At 36.7% G+C, this 13037-nt stretch overlaps 1 protein-coding gene across 1 annotated transcript; it reads right to left on the bottom strand.

The window, feature by feature from the left end:
• Nucleotides 1-1751: 1751 nt before the first annotated feature.
• Nucleotides 1752-12592, bottom strand: CEP57L1 (centrosomal protein 57 like 1; the record flags this gene model as incomplete). Its single annotated transcript, XM_084283637.1, has 10 exons — nt 1752-1976; nt 4156-4300; nt 5949-6178; nt 6287-6364; nt 7126-7224; nt 8985-9062; nt 9350-9466; nt 9874-9995; nt 10578-10757; nt 12451-12592. The coding sequence occupies 10 exons, from the start codon at nt 12590-12592 to the stop codon at nt 1752-1754; spliced, it is 1416 nt and encodes a 471-aa protein (XP_084139763.1).
• Nucleotides 12593-13037: the final 445 nt, after the last annotated feature.

Here is a 13037-nt window from a genome sequence, read left to right as displayed (position 1 = left end):
TCATGTCAGGCTGGACCTCTACATGAAAGACAATGCTTTAGGCTCCTTAAGGCACAATGAGCCCTTCTCACTTGCACATACAGAGCTTCAGAGGTTATTTAACTACCTCTAGGAATGGCAAAGGCTTATCTCATGACAGCAGGATACATACAATCTGAAAATGTTAATAGCAGAAATACTCATTTTTCTTTTGTCTCCACTATCAGCAATTCCAGCACCCAGAAACATGTAAGCCTACCTCAGAAATGCTATCTATACCAGGAAAATACCATGTTTAAAAATGTGTTCAAGTGCTTTTAAGCATACAATGTGCTTTTCTAAGCCAGAAATAATCCATAACAAAGAAGGAAATGTAGAATGGAGGAAATTCATCCCCAGGTATCTGCTGAAAAACCTGTTTTCCCACAGTCCCCATAAAGATGTTTATGACATATAAACTTCACTGCCCACCTCAAACCTGTCCTAAAAAGCTCTCACACACAACTCCTGTCAAAGATCGTAACAGTTTATTCTAAATTTTAAGTAATTGTCTGAAAAATGTCACAACGCTTTCTCTTGTCAGGTGCCAGAACAAAACAGTGATTTGAAGACCCAACTTTCCATTGTGACTACAAATCACTAGCCTTTCTTCAAAGCCCTAACAAGAAGGCACACTTCCAGGTGTTTTTTTTTTCTTACCTGTAGAGGAGCTTGGAAAGACCACTTGTTTCTTTTCATACCTGAGATATGCAGTAGAACATTTTTGAAAAATGGGAACACTTTTTTCTTCCCCTACCCATCCCTCCTCATTCTTGCATCAACCTGGGTGCTAAAAGAAATTTTACAGAGCCATAAACACAGTCTTGGAATGGCAAGCAAACCAATATTCTCCTCCCAGATCTCACTCCTTGCCATTTCCTCCCCTACATGTGCTTCTTAAGTCCTTCTGTTTCCTTCTTCATGTCAACATTCACTATCACTAGTCCTGACCCTGCAGATGCAGTATCTGCTGGGGACAAACACATCAATTTACTGACTGTTTTTGTGAAAACTTCTACTTATAGGCACAATGAAAGTCATTTAAAATTGCTTATTCTTCTTCAGAGTTTTAAGTCAGCTACTTCAAACTTGTCAAAACAACGGGATGCTTAATAGGAAGTTACCATGAAACAGCTGTTTTTTGCTAGGTCTGAAGGGTTATACATGCAAAGCTGCATAGCTATTTGCTTCCAATCCCTACCATTCCCTGACACTAAGATTGTCAATAAAGCTTACATAATAAGTGTAAGTATATAAACAAGAGACAATTCCTCTTTTTTGCCTCGGTTGCAATGATCTGAAGATTCAGATCGTGAACCTTCAGTTAGTAGAGAAAAGGGAAAAACACTGGCTTTCTTGGAACAGAAGCACTAGCCGTTGTCATTCTGGAAAAGCAAACTTTAAGTATCTTCTTGGCAGGAGGTAGGGAACAACAGGACACCAAAGGCTTCATATTATTTTAAGTTTAAGAAGGGTATTAAGTTTTATTTGACAAGTTAATGCATAAGCATTTCATCAATCCGTTAAAATACTTTATTACAATTCAGTGTAGTGGAATTATAGCTATGCTACATGAAAGTTAATTCTGAGGAGAACAAACTGACCTACTAGTTGTTAAATACTTTAGAATGTGAATTGCTATATCTATTTTATTTTTAAAAGATACGTTGTGAAATTTAAAATTCACTAGCTGTCAAACAACTTCAAAACTTCTAACCCAGTAAACTTCAGAACTATTGTTCCCACATAATATCATCTTTTTTCAGTGTTGACTGAAGCTTCTGCACATTTTTTAGCAGCTGAAGAGAGCTGCTACTTTTCTGTCCAGCATGAGATTTGGACATACTTTGCCTTTCAGTGACTGCAATCTCCTTTGCTTCCTTTTGGCTACCATATTTTAGTTTGACATGAGCTGCCTCTTGTTTCAATTTCTGAGTCTTTCGCTTTAATTTCTGCACCTAGAAGAAAGATAAATCATTAGAATGTTACAAACTTGGAAGAACTACTGCTGCGTAACTTAAATTTCTACCAAACTCCAAACTAAAGATGCCTAATGGCCTTTTAAAAAAATCATTAAAACCTACTCATCTTGCATACAGTTGTCTTGCTGGAAGTTTTACAGAAAACTGACCTCGCCCACACAGAAAGCATTACAGAAAACTGACCTCACTCACACTCAGCGCACTGTTGAACCTCACCACTCCCTAAAGTAAAAATGCTTGCTTGAGAGAGAGAGCCCAAATATCATCTGTTACCAATTTATATTTATGATGGTCTTTTCACATTTCAGATTTTACTACCCTATTAACAAGAATCTATACAGACTATTATAGATTACCATATCTCAGCTTACTTGGAAGCCTCACAACAGAATCAAGAAACAGAATAAATATGCTTGAGTGCTACAGAATGTTTTTTAAATGTCAAATAAGTCTTGACTTGTATTTGGCATGAAAATGTCAGTCCTGAAGGTAAAATTAGGGTGGCAACATTCCATATGCCAATTCAGGCTTTAAGTCTACTTCTAAAAATAATGAATTTTAATTGCATTCTAGAGTATATTATTAACTGTAAAACAAAGATAGCTACAGCATTTTTAACATGACAGGTTCTAAATGCAGAAACATGTACCAGAGATATTAAGATTGATTTGTGTAAAATACAAATAGAAATGTCTGTATGCAAAAGCACCAAAAAAAGAATAGGTCAAGGTTTACAGGAGTGACTTGTATTGATAACCAGGGCATGATGGACAATAATCAAACAGACAAACATGAATAATGTGCTATTTACATCATGACCATAAAGACATGTGCTTTGATAAGGCTGTACCACAGCACAGATGATGTGCCAGCAGAAGATGTGCACTTTGATAACACACAAAGATAACAAGGTTGTACCACACCATACGTGCCATTCCTTTTCCCATCATCCCAAATGAAGGCAGACAGTTGCCATAAAGATATGCAAAATGAAGAAGCAAAGATACAGTTGTTGTCCACTGTCTAAAGTTCATGAAGTCAGCAAGATTCTGAGGCAAAGAATAACACTGTAATTGTTGGCTCTTCAAGAATATAACTTATTTATCCAAAAAACAGTAGACATTGCCAAGAGAGACAGCAAGGACTCAGTCAGTGTCTTTAGTTTATGTTGCTTACATGCAACCCTGACAAGACTACTTTGATAAGTGTCTTTGGCTTGCGAGTATATGAATAATAAAAGGTTTAAGAGAGTAAAATCTATCAAAGAGTGAATGTGAGTGAAGTTGTTCACACTGAAATCAAATATAATTTTCCCTTTCCTTAAGGTCTCACACTGAGTTCTGTTTTATTTCTTATATAAGTAAAGCTCTTAGGTGAGCTTATTTATCCTGCAAAATAAGGTGAAAGATCAGAAGAATATCTGGCAATTATAGCTTGCATTTTTTATTATGTTCCAAACCAAATTGCTACAGGGGGGATAAGCAGCTCATCTACAGAAGTGTGGTATTATATGGGCATATATGAAAAGCTGTTATTTATGGCTCTAAAACAAATACTGACAGAATGTGTACAGGTTAGGGGTTAAATGAAACTAAAAGGCTTATCCAGCTATGATTTCTTAGAAGTTGCAGTCAATAAACTATTTGGTTAATAAGAAATTCAATATTTCAGTAATATACAAGACATCTAAGCCAGTCTGTACAGGAATTATGCATTTTATTTTCTCATTCCCCACAGGGACAAGGTATAAAGGAATAAAATCTCAACAGTCTGTCTTAACACAGTGAGCAGAAGCAACAGACTGAGCAACCTAGCTCTGTATTGCAGAGCTGCTACAGGACAGGAAGGTTTTTTTCACTGTCATACATATCTGGCTGCCAGCTCTAAGTACTTTTTCTTGTTTTGTTTTTTGGGTGTTTTTTTGTTGTTGTTGTTGCTGTTGTTTGTTTGTGTTTTGTTTTTGTTTTGTTTTTTTTTGATCAGGAGAAACTGGGTGTACAAGAACACTGCGCTAGCAAGCTAATTTTAATCATCCATATTGGAACATCCTAGCTTAAGCATTCCAGTGACATTCCAGTTAATGTCAACAGGAGGCAGAATTGTGGTAGCCATTTAACTAGTGTTACAGGCTGGACAGTTTATTTTTTTTTCTTACACTAGTCTGGTGCTTCTTCAGCTTGGATATTTGTTCTTCTTTAATGTTCATTTGTTTTACAAGGCAACTCAGCTTCTGTTCTAGATCTTCACGAACTTTGGAGTCCTGAGTTTCTTGTATCTGCTTCAGAAGTTCTTGATGTTCACTATTAACAATAAAAATGGTACAGTAAGTATTCACTATATAGCCCATAGGATTTCCTCCAGTACTTCTAGTGTATTGCATGAGATGCTAGCTGTTTTGTACAGAGTACAACAATTTAGCATTATTTACCCCTTCACACAAAATACATTCACCTGGAATATATTCTCTAGAAAAGATTTTTCCATGGGGTCTGATTTTCTCACTTTAAATTTGTAGTTGATGTACATCTTATTCCTCTCTCTTAGCCACAATCACAACAACTATATGTCTAACAGTGTGCAAAATGAAAATTTTGAAAGTAAATAGGGGATAATAGCAGCTATGAAGTACTGTATTTTCACCTCTCGCCCAATTTAGTGCAGACTTTGAAGGTTTAGGATAATACAGGAAAGTGTTGTTTAAATTAGTAACTTTTTTCTAAATCAATTTAAGTTACTAATTTAAGTACTAATTTAAACAACACTTAGTTATTTTCTGATAGATTGTCCAAATTGAAAAATTGTACTAAAAAAAGATTAGCAGCAGGTCCTTAATTAAAAGGAATGGTGTAGATCTGCTTGGTACCTAACTAGCTGAACAAATCAAAAGCAGAAACTCTGTTAGACAAGTAATATCTTTCCAAAGATCAAAGAGTCTTTTCTGACTTCTGAGTAACTTGATTCTTGACAATTTAACTGAAGCAACTGGTTGCTACTATAAAGAAAAATATCCCTGTCCTTGAATTAGTATGATTAGGCCAACCATTACTTTTTGAAGAAGAGATTGGTTGCCAGTTTAAATTTTGCCACATCAAGGATTTCAAACCAAGTGTCAACATCCTAACTGGTTTAACCAAAATGTCCTTCTTTGTTCCAACCACAGCTCATCATGTTGACATGTGTCCTATGACCAGGCGCATCACTTTAACCCACAATTCTACAAGCTTGTGTTAATGTGAAGATGTATAAGAACACAATCCACATTTACTTGCATGGCTAGAATGCTACGTACACTTGCATCTAGAGTGTTAGCTTCATCCTGCCCCTTTTCTGGCAGGAAAAAGTGCCTCTTTTCACAACCACCTTACAGGACTGGTAAGTTCTGCTATCAACAAGGAGTGGGAATGCACCCTGGACTGTCTCAGCTCAGAGATGTATTAGGTATGCACAGATAGACAGAACACAAAGAGTGAGGACAAAGTAACATAGGCTAGATTTTGTGACAAAGCTATTCCTACCACAGCTACACTAACCTGTTCTACCACCCAGACTGACTCCATGATACAGGCTTAGTCAATATTAACGCTACCTTTGCAGCATTCTCCAGTAGAGCAGTCTAGGTATACTTTAGAGATCTTAGAGTACATCTTACATTTCCAAAAATCATAGGCCTGAAAGATTTTTCATTTGCTTCAGCTGTTACTTCAGTAGCAGCACAGTTAAGTACAAGAGAAGAAACCCAGCTGAAGAATATGTTTGCTTGCTTCCAATATCAGTTAAATATCAGAACAAGAAGAAATTTTTGAATGAGAAAAACCTTACCAGTCAGGCCTGCTCAGGCCATTCTCCCAACTAGTCCTACATTTATGAGGCTAGGTTTGAGTACAGCACACCCATAGCTTCACAGGGCTACTGCTGAAGCCACTTGTAACACCAGAGACGAGTACTCACAAGCTCATTTGGCTCCTCTCATTCTGTATGGCCAAGAGAAGGTCAGAAAGACTTCCAGTGACAGTAGATGATGTAGAGCAAGAGGATACAGGTTTTGAAAGAGCAGTTTGTCTTGAAATCCCAGATGTAGCTCCATCTTGTCTTTGTGATGTGATACGCGGACAGCGATGCTTCATAATATGCAACACACTTTGTACATTTGCACTAACAGAATGGCTGGAGCTGACAGACTTAAAGCAGAATTAGTAAGTGGTTTACAAAAGTGATTAACAATTACAGTAAAGAGACTTACTGAAACAGTAGAAGCAAATTTAATGAGAACATTTGGTTTCACGCACCTTCCCAGCCACAAAAGGTAGCACGCCCACCTTTACGTGAAATTGAGACAGGTGCGTTTTCTTCATTGTAGGATTTTTCTGCTGTAAGACAGACAAAAAATTAAGACAAGATACCCCAATGTGCTGACCCAACTTCTTTTTTCTTTTTTTTTTTTTGTGGGGGGGGGGGGAGTAAGTAAAATTCAAATAAAATAGCAGTGAAATGCATTGTCTCAGTTTCCCTCTTTTTTTAAAAAAATAATTTCCTTTCTGTATGTGGAACGAGTAGAACTTTCCAACAATAACAGATGAGATAAATAAATTACCTTAACTAAGGAGATATGAAGATGTTCTTACTAACAGATAGTTTGACAATTAGATTGATATTAAAGGAACTGAGCATTACTTGCTTAAGTTTGCAAAACCAGAATTGCAAAATTTTGACTGACCTGTAACATGTGTTGCAAAATATTCTTGATTTCAGCAATCCCCCAACATGCCATCTTAGGCACAATATGCCATCTTAGGATGTCCTACTTAAAATTACTTTGGAAGCTAATGCTAATTTTGCCAGATAAAATGAAAAGCAGCAAGGACAGGACACAGAACAGCATTAAGACTGTAACAGAGGTTATTATCATGCTGGTACGGGAAAGTTTTCCTGTGAGACATTACCAGCCCTATCCCAGTTTTAATTACCAAAAGGAAAAAAGAGGTATTCAGTTCTTCACTTTGGAAATGGAATAAAGTGCATCAGACAAATCAAGTGGCTCTTACGTCACCATTTTTCACAAATTCCAGTCTCTGTGTGAGTCAGATGCTATCAGCAACACCATGCTAATGAAAAACTTTCATGTTACCTTCTTGTGTTTATTTTTCTTCCTGCTTTTCTTTTTACATTCATTTTCAGATGATACTGAAGACATCAAAATTCTGCTTATCTCAAATCCTTTTTGAAGCTTTGTGAATAATAAAAAAAAAAAAAAAAGCAAGTATTTAATGTAATGTTAGAAGACTGAAATCACACGGTCTAATTAATTCCCTCTTTCATGGACAAATGAGAGCCAATTAAGGGCACTATTAACTGTTCTGCTTGGAAGATAAGCTATGCTTAAAAACTGAACAGATCACTAGGATGGCACGGTATCAGACAGCTATTGCAGCAGCTCTGTTTTACGAGTTCCCATTTTCCAGCTGCAGCAGGTGTACTTTTCCACTATGATAACCTAGCAACTGAGATAAAACAATCCTTTTGCTTGCTGGGGATCTGATGATAAAATCCAAAGAATATGAACATTTGGATCTCACAGCCTGGGGGCAGAGAGAAATGAGCCCATCTGTGTAACATAGAGGTCAAGCCTGTTGGATAATCCACAGATTTCTCTGCAGTTCAAAGTTGATATAAAGGCTCAGGATAAACAGGATAATAGCCATTCCCAATCAAACACAGGACAAGAACTTTGTTTTGGCATGTGTAACAGTTCCGGCTAAACAATGCTGGAGGTTCATCACTAAAGTGAGATTATTCTGATTTTTCTGTCATCAAAAGGAAGCTGAACCAGCTATGCCACACCCTGTGTTTCCCAACACAGATCCAACAGACCTAAATTGATCCTACAGTGAACCAAGGAGCAACTAGTACTAGTTTAAGACTCAATTTACTTCACTTAAGTCCTTTCTTGAGCAAATGTTTATACTACTGCTAATGTCAGATTATCTACTCTGGGAAAGTAATTTTTACCATGTTACTGAGATGATAAAATCTCTGCACTAGGCTTTCTGCTCTGCAGCAACAAAAACAGTTTAAGAAAGAAACCCAAAAAACTGCAAGTTTTCAACTGTGCCACTCCACTGTATTCTGGAGGTGATCAGATATCTGGGCTACAATCTGCATGTTAATTCAAAGTTCCTGGACTGAGGAATAGGTATAAAAGTGACTGCAGTGATTAATTAACATACGCTGTCAGCTTTGCTTATGACTGCATTCTCACAACACTGTTCTCCAGCTCTGCACCCCCCTCGCCAGGGAATACCATCATAAATAGTTCTTTCAATGTGGCTGCTACCTCTCAGTGAAGTGAGGTTGAGAATACCTGAAGTTACTTTGCTCTTTTAACAAAAGATCACTGCGTTTCTTTGATTTTGGTTTCTTTGGTGAATATTCCTCAGGTGAATGGTGGCCCAACAAACCAAATGTGACCTCATAGAACAATGTGAATGTGAAACTCAAACTCACACTTAATAAATAATGTGACAGCATCACTGATTAAAGACTTTTCCAGGTATAGTATAGTACATTAGATCTCAGCAAATCTCAACAAAAAAAAGGAATACAAATTAGAACAAACAACCTTACTCGAAGTATAAGGTTTTCTACATGACCACTTTCTACTTAAGGTTATCTGACTCAGTAGAAGTTTCTCTAGAAATTCACTCTTCACCCAGATCACTGGTAGCAGCTTTAAGGCTGATGAATTCTATCATTAACAAACAAAAACAAAAACAAACAAACAAAAAGCAGACTCTTTCTTGATCAAGACAAGCTTTTTCCTATGTAATTTATAATCAGTCTATTCAGTACTCCAGGAATTCTTCCAGGAGCTAGCACTCTAAGAGTTAAATGTGGAGTTTATATGTAATTAAAAAGGAATTTTGGACAGAGAGAATAGTTTCCTTCAGTATTAAAAAAAGGAGATAAAATAATACAGTTTCAGTGTACCTGAGCAGCTTTGTCTTGTAGTAGCTTGTGCTGATGCTCTTCTTCAGAAAGCTTTTCTTTTAAGTGTTTGATTTTGTCCTGAATTTGAAGGTAAGAATGTTTAGCCACACTTCAGTTTGCCATACTGAATCAGAAGCCTGAAGTAGCTTGCAATTGTAATCTGGGATAAAACAGGGCTATAGGAATTTTTAAGGCCCAGACTGAAAAAAAAACCCACAACTTATGCAAATGAATCCAAGGTAGTCAAGCATTCAGTCAGGTATGTTTTATGATCTCAGCTTTAGCAGAGGAAACTTTTGCAAGAACTTTTACACTATTAACAGTACCAAATGAATAACTTTCAGACTAATTCCATGCTTGCTTACCTCTGCAATTCTTTGAGTAGCAGTAAGTTTAAGACACTCTTTTTCTAGTACTTCAAGTTTTTCAAGTTTGGCATGCAGTTCCACCTGGTTCTGATCTTTCTCTTTCTGAAGCTGGGTCTGGAAAATGTAAGCACGAGTGAAGATGCCAGTTGACTGAAATTATTTCAGACAGCAAAAAACAACAAACACACTACAGTAGAAGTGTTTAATTAGTTTAAATTTAATATTTTTTTAATTGCAAAGTGATGAAAAACACCAGGCAGACGAAGAAGACATAAGTTTCAAGCAGTCTTTTTGTCTACCAAATATGCAAGTATTAGCACGGCTTTGCTCATTAGGAGTTCCACCTAGGGAGTCTTTTCATACAATTGATTGAATGGCTGTCAACAGCCAGTCAGACAGTAAATTGCTTTTGTTTGCTATCACCCTGAACAAAGCTGAAGAAGGAAAATGTTCAGCTCTTACACATTTTTATATATATTTTTATTATATTACTACTTCGTTAGTATGTTAAAAGGCTTCACCTGTTGCTCTAAAACCATTTTCTTTTCCAGTTCCGCACTGGAAACCATTTTCCTCATGTAATCCAGCTGTTTCTCCAGCAGGGAGCAGCGGGATTGTGCTGCATTTAACTGCACACTTATATCTACAGAGAGAAGCAAAGACATTCAGTACAGCAATGGGAGTCATGGATTTAACCATCCTGTCATCTCTTTGAGGAATTCTCTATCTCCAAAAGAGAGAAGAAAAGTTTTGTTAGTCTGAACAAGTCATGTGGTTAAAATATATTTTATATATGACAAGAGAATCAAGATGCTTTTCCAGAGCTAGTCCCTAATATGAATTCCGAAGGTGTGAGCACAGCTGTTACTTTGATTAATATCAGTAGATATCTAACCAGAATCTGGTTCCTTCCCTTCCACTTACTTTTCTCAAGTTAGCAGTGTTATACAAGTAAGCAGATGCTTCGTTATCATACAAGTTAAACACACCACCTGAAATCTGCTTATTCTTTAAAACAGCTTTATGGGTTACACAATACTTGGTTAATATATGTACAAATACGATCTAAACTTGATCTGCAATTATCAGGCTTCTGCCTCTCCCCAGTTCTGAAGCAAAAAAAAATAAAGGGGGGTTGTATTAATCAGCTGTTTGTCAAAACAAACACTCCCTGGATTATACACTTTGAGTTGCTGTGGCTACAGCTGAGCACTCAGAGAAATACCTTTCCGCTGTTGCATCAGTTCTTGATGTGCTCTGTCTTTTTTGTAGGATTCATGCTCTAAGGCCTTCTTATACTGAGCAGCTGCTATGGAGAGGCTGCACAGATTATCTTCAGCTTGTGATTTCTCCAGCTCTAGACGGTGGATCTTTTCTTGAAGAGTTCTCAGGGCTGCCACCACAGCTAGCAAACAATGCAACAGTTATATTTAAGCTCTTATGACAGTTCCTCTTACTATTTTAATAAAGCACTTCAAACAGGAAAAATACTACCTAGATTTTCTTTCTAGGATCACCTCTAAAATGAATGACATTCCCCAACAGTACAATAACACACTCGCAATGTATCTAGGAGAAAATAAACATGTTTACTGCATAAGTGAGGTAGAAAGCACAGGTCCTGTGAGAAAAGCTATTTTCACTCCAAATGTTAGCAAGCACAAAGAAATCATAGCAAATTCAAAACAGCAAACTCTGGGACTTAGGACTATTAGCATTTGTTTACAAAGAAGCAAGAAACACAGGTATCCAAGTTAGGTCACAAGTTTTGGTGTAATGCAACTGGTGTGGGCAGATAAAGGACACTGGACAGGCGGAAAAATCAGATGCAAGGGACGTTTTAGCAGAGGATGCATTTAAAAAAACTTCATTGTTTCAAAAGGTAATGATTCAACCATCTCACGTCTTGTTTTCAATATCTTTTTAAAACCATAAAATCAAATCTGCAAGATTTTACTTTTAGTCACAATACCAGTCAAAATTACACCAAAAATAAAATCAGAGTTCCAACTTCAACTACAAGAAAAAGTTTACTAGCTCTCCAAAAAGCATACATACCTATGGAAGTTTAAGACATGTTCTGTAACAAGTTCAGCTTTTTTTTCCTGACATTTCATAAGCCTTGATATTTTCCTTATACCAATTCACTTGGTAGAGTAACATCCAGCAAATATTGCTAGCTCCACAACAACTCTAATCAGCTTCCCACAGCCTCCTTAGAATAAATAACAGACACCAGAGAGCAGAAAGACGAAGTGGGATCACTTCCTCCATCTTTCTATTGACATACTATTTAGCTGCCTAATATTAAACTCAACATTTTAATCCAAAAAGCCCAAATGTCGTATGACAGAAGATTATTACTGAAGTCACAGATTCTTCATATGGGGAAGCCACAAAACAAAGAACAATAATGACACGCACAGGCCATGCTATGTCTGTGCAATATTGCAAAGTTATCTGTGGCATTAAATCCAAGTATGGTACACTTGTGATTCACTGAGCTCTCTGAACATGCTAAGCCCCTAGGCATTTGTCCTATGAGCTCTAGGGAGTAATCATTGATTAAGGCACAAGACAATCGTAGTGGACCTGTATTTCACACAGACAAATACACTGATAACTTTCCTGAGAGTCTGTTTTATTCACAAGTTCTCCTAGTAAATCATACCACACAGAAAAAAAAAAAAAAAAAAAAAGCTTAGAAGTAATTTTAAGCTAGAGAGAGTTGAATAGCACTGCACAAAGCCAATTTCAAGTCAAAGTACTGTATCTTTTTTTGCTGGATTTAAAGCGTGAATTGCTTCTGTTGAGTTTGAAGCATTCTCCTTTGCTTTTAGAGGAAGTCTGACGATATTTAAGTTAAACAACTTTCAAAGCCAAAGTTTATAAGGATGTTAGAAGACTTGAAGCAGTTTCCATTCCAGATGTATGACTTCAGGGAGACTACTCCCTCAGGACACATACACATCCTGTCACTGTCAGCCTGATAACCACTGCAAGTCATTGAACTGAGTAAAACAGAATGGGGAGTTTGCTCAAGAGATTTCACAAGGAACAATTAAAAACACAACTTTAAAGACATATTTTGGCTTTACCTTGGTTATTGGAGATAGAAGGCCCGTCAACTCCAACAGCTGCCAACTTCTTTGATTCTATATAAGCAAAGGATGCAGGAATCATTTTATCTGGTGGCTGAAGAAAGCTTCCTATGAAACTGTCCTTTGATTCAGAATCCATAGCCTGCAAAAGGAGAGTTAAATAATGACATTAGCTCTTTAATGAACTATGTAGCAAGGCGTATCACTGGGCAGTCCCTGGCTCTGTTTACATCAAAATAGGTTATTTGCATCAAAATAATAATTAAAAAAGCCACATGCACCCAGAGGTATTGTGTATTTTAATGCAATTCCAAAACAATGTCTTCTGTAACACTAAAGATAGCTCTCCTCAACCAGCCAAAGTTTTCTAAGATTTTTCTTGGTGTTTTCCAATAATTTATTATAATATAATAATATTTTTTTCCAATAATTTATTATAATAATTCTTTGGCTTTTTAAAAGCCAAGAATTAACAACATTTTTCATAGTCCATATGTACTCTATGACAAGTCATCGAAGCCTCATTTTGTTGTTTACATTGGGAATGCTATGACAACCAAGCATGGTCTACAGGTCATGTGAAG

This window comes from Netta rufina (assembly GCF_964035555.1).
Source record: "Netta rufina genome assembly, chromosome: 3".
Taxonomy (NCBI): Eukaryota; Metazoa; Chordata; class Aves; order Anseriformes; family Anatidae; genus Netta; species Netta rufina.
Note: the sequence above shows the minus strand (reverse complement) of the source record. Positions and strands in the feature narration are given on the sequence as shown.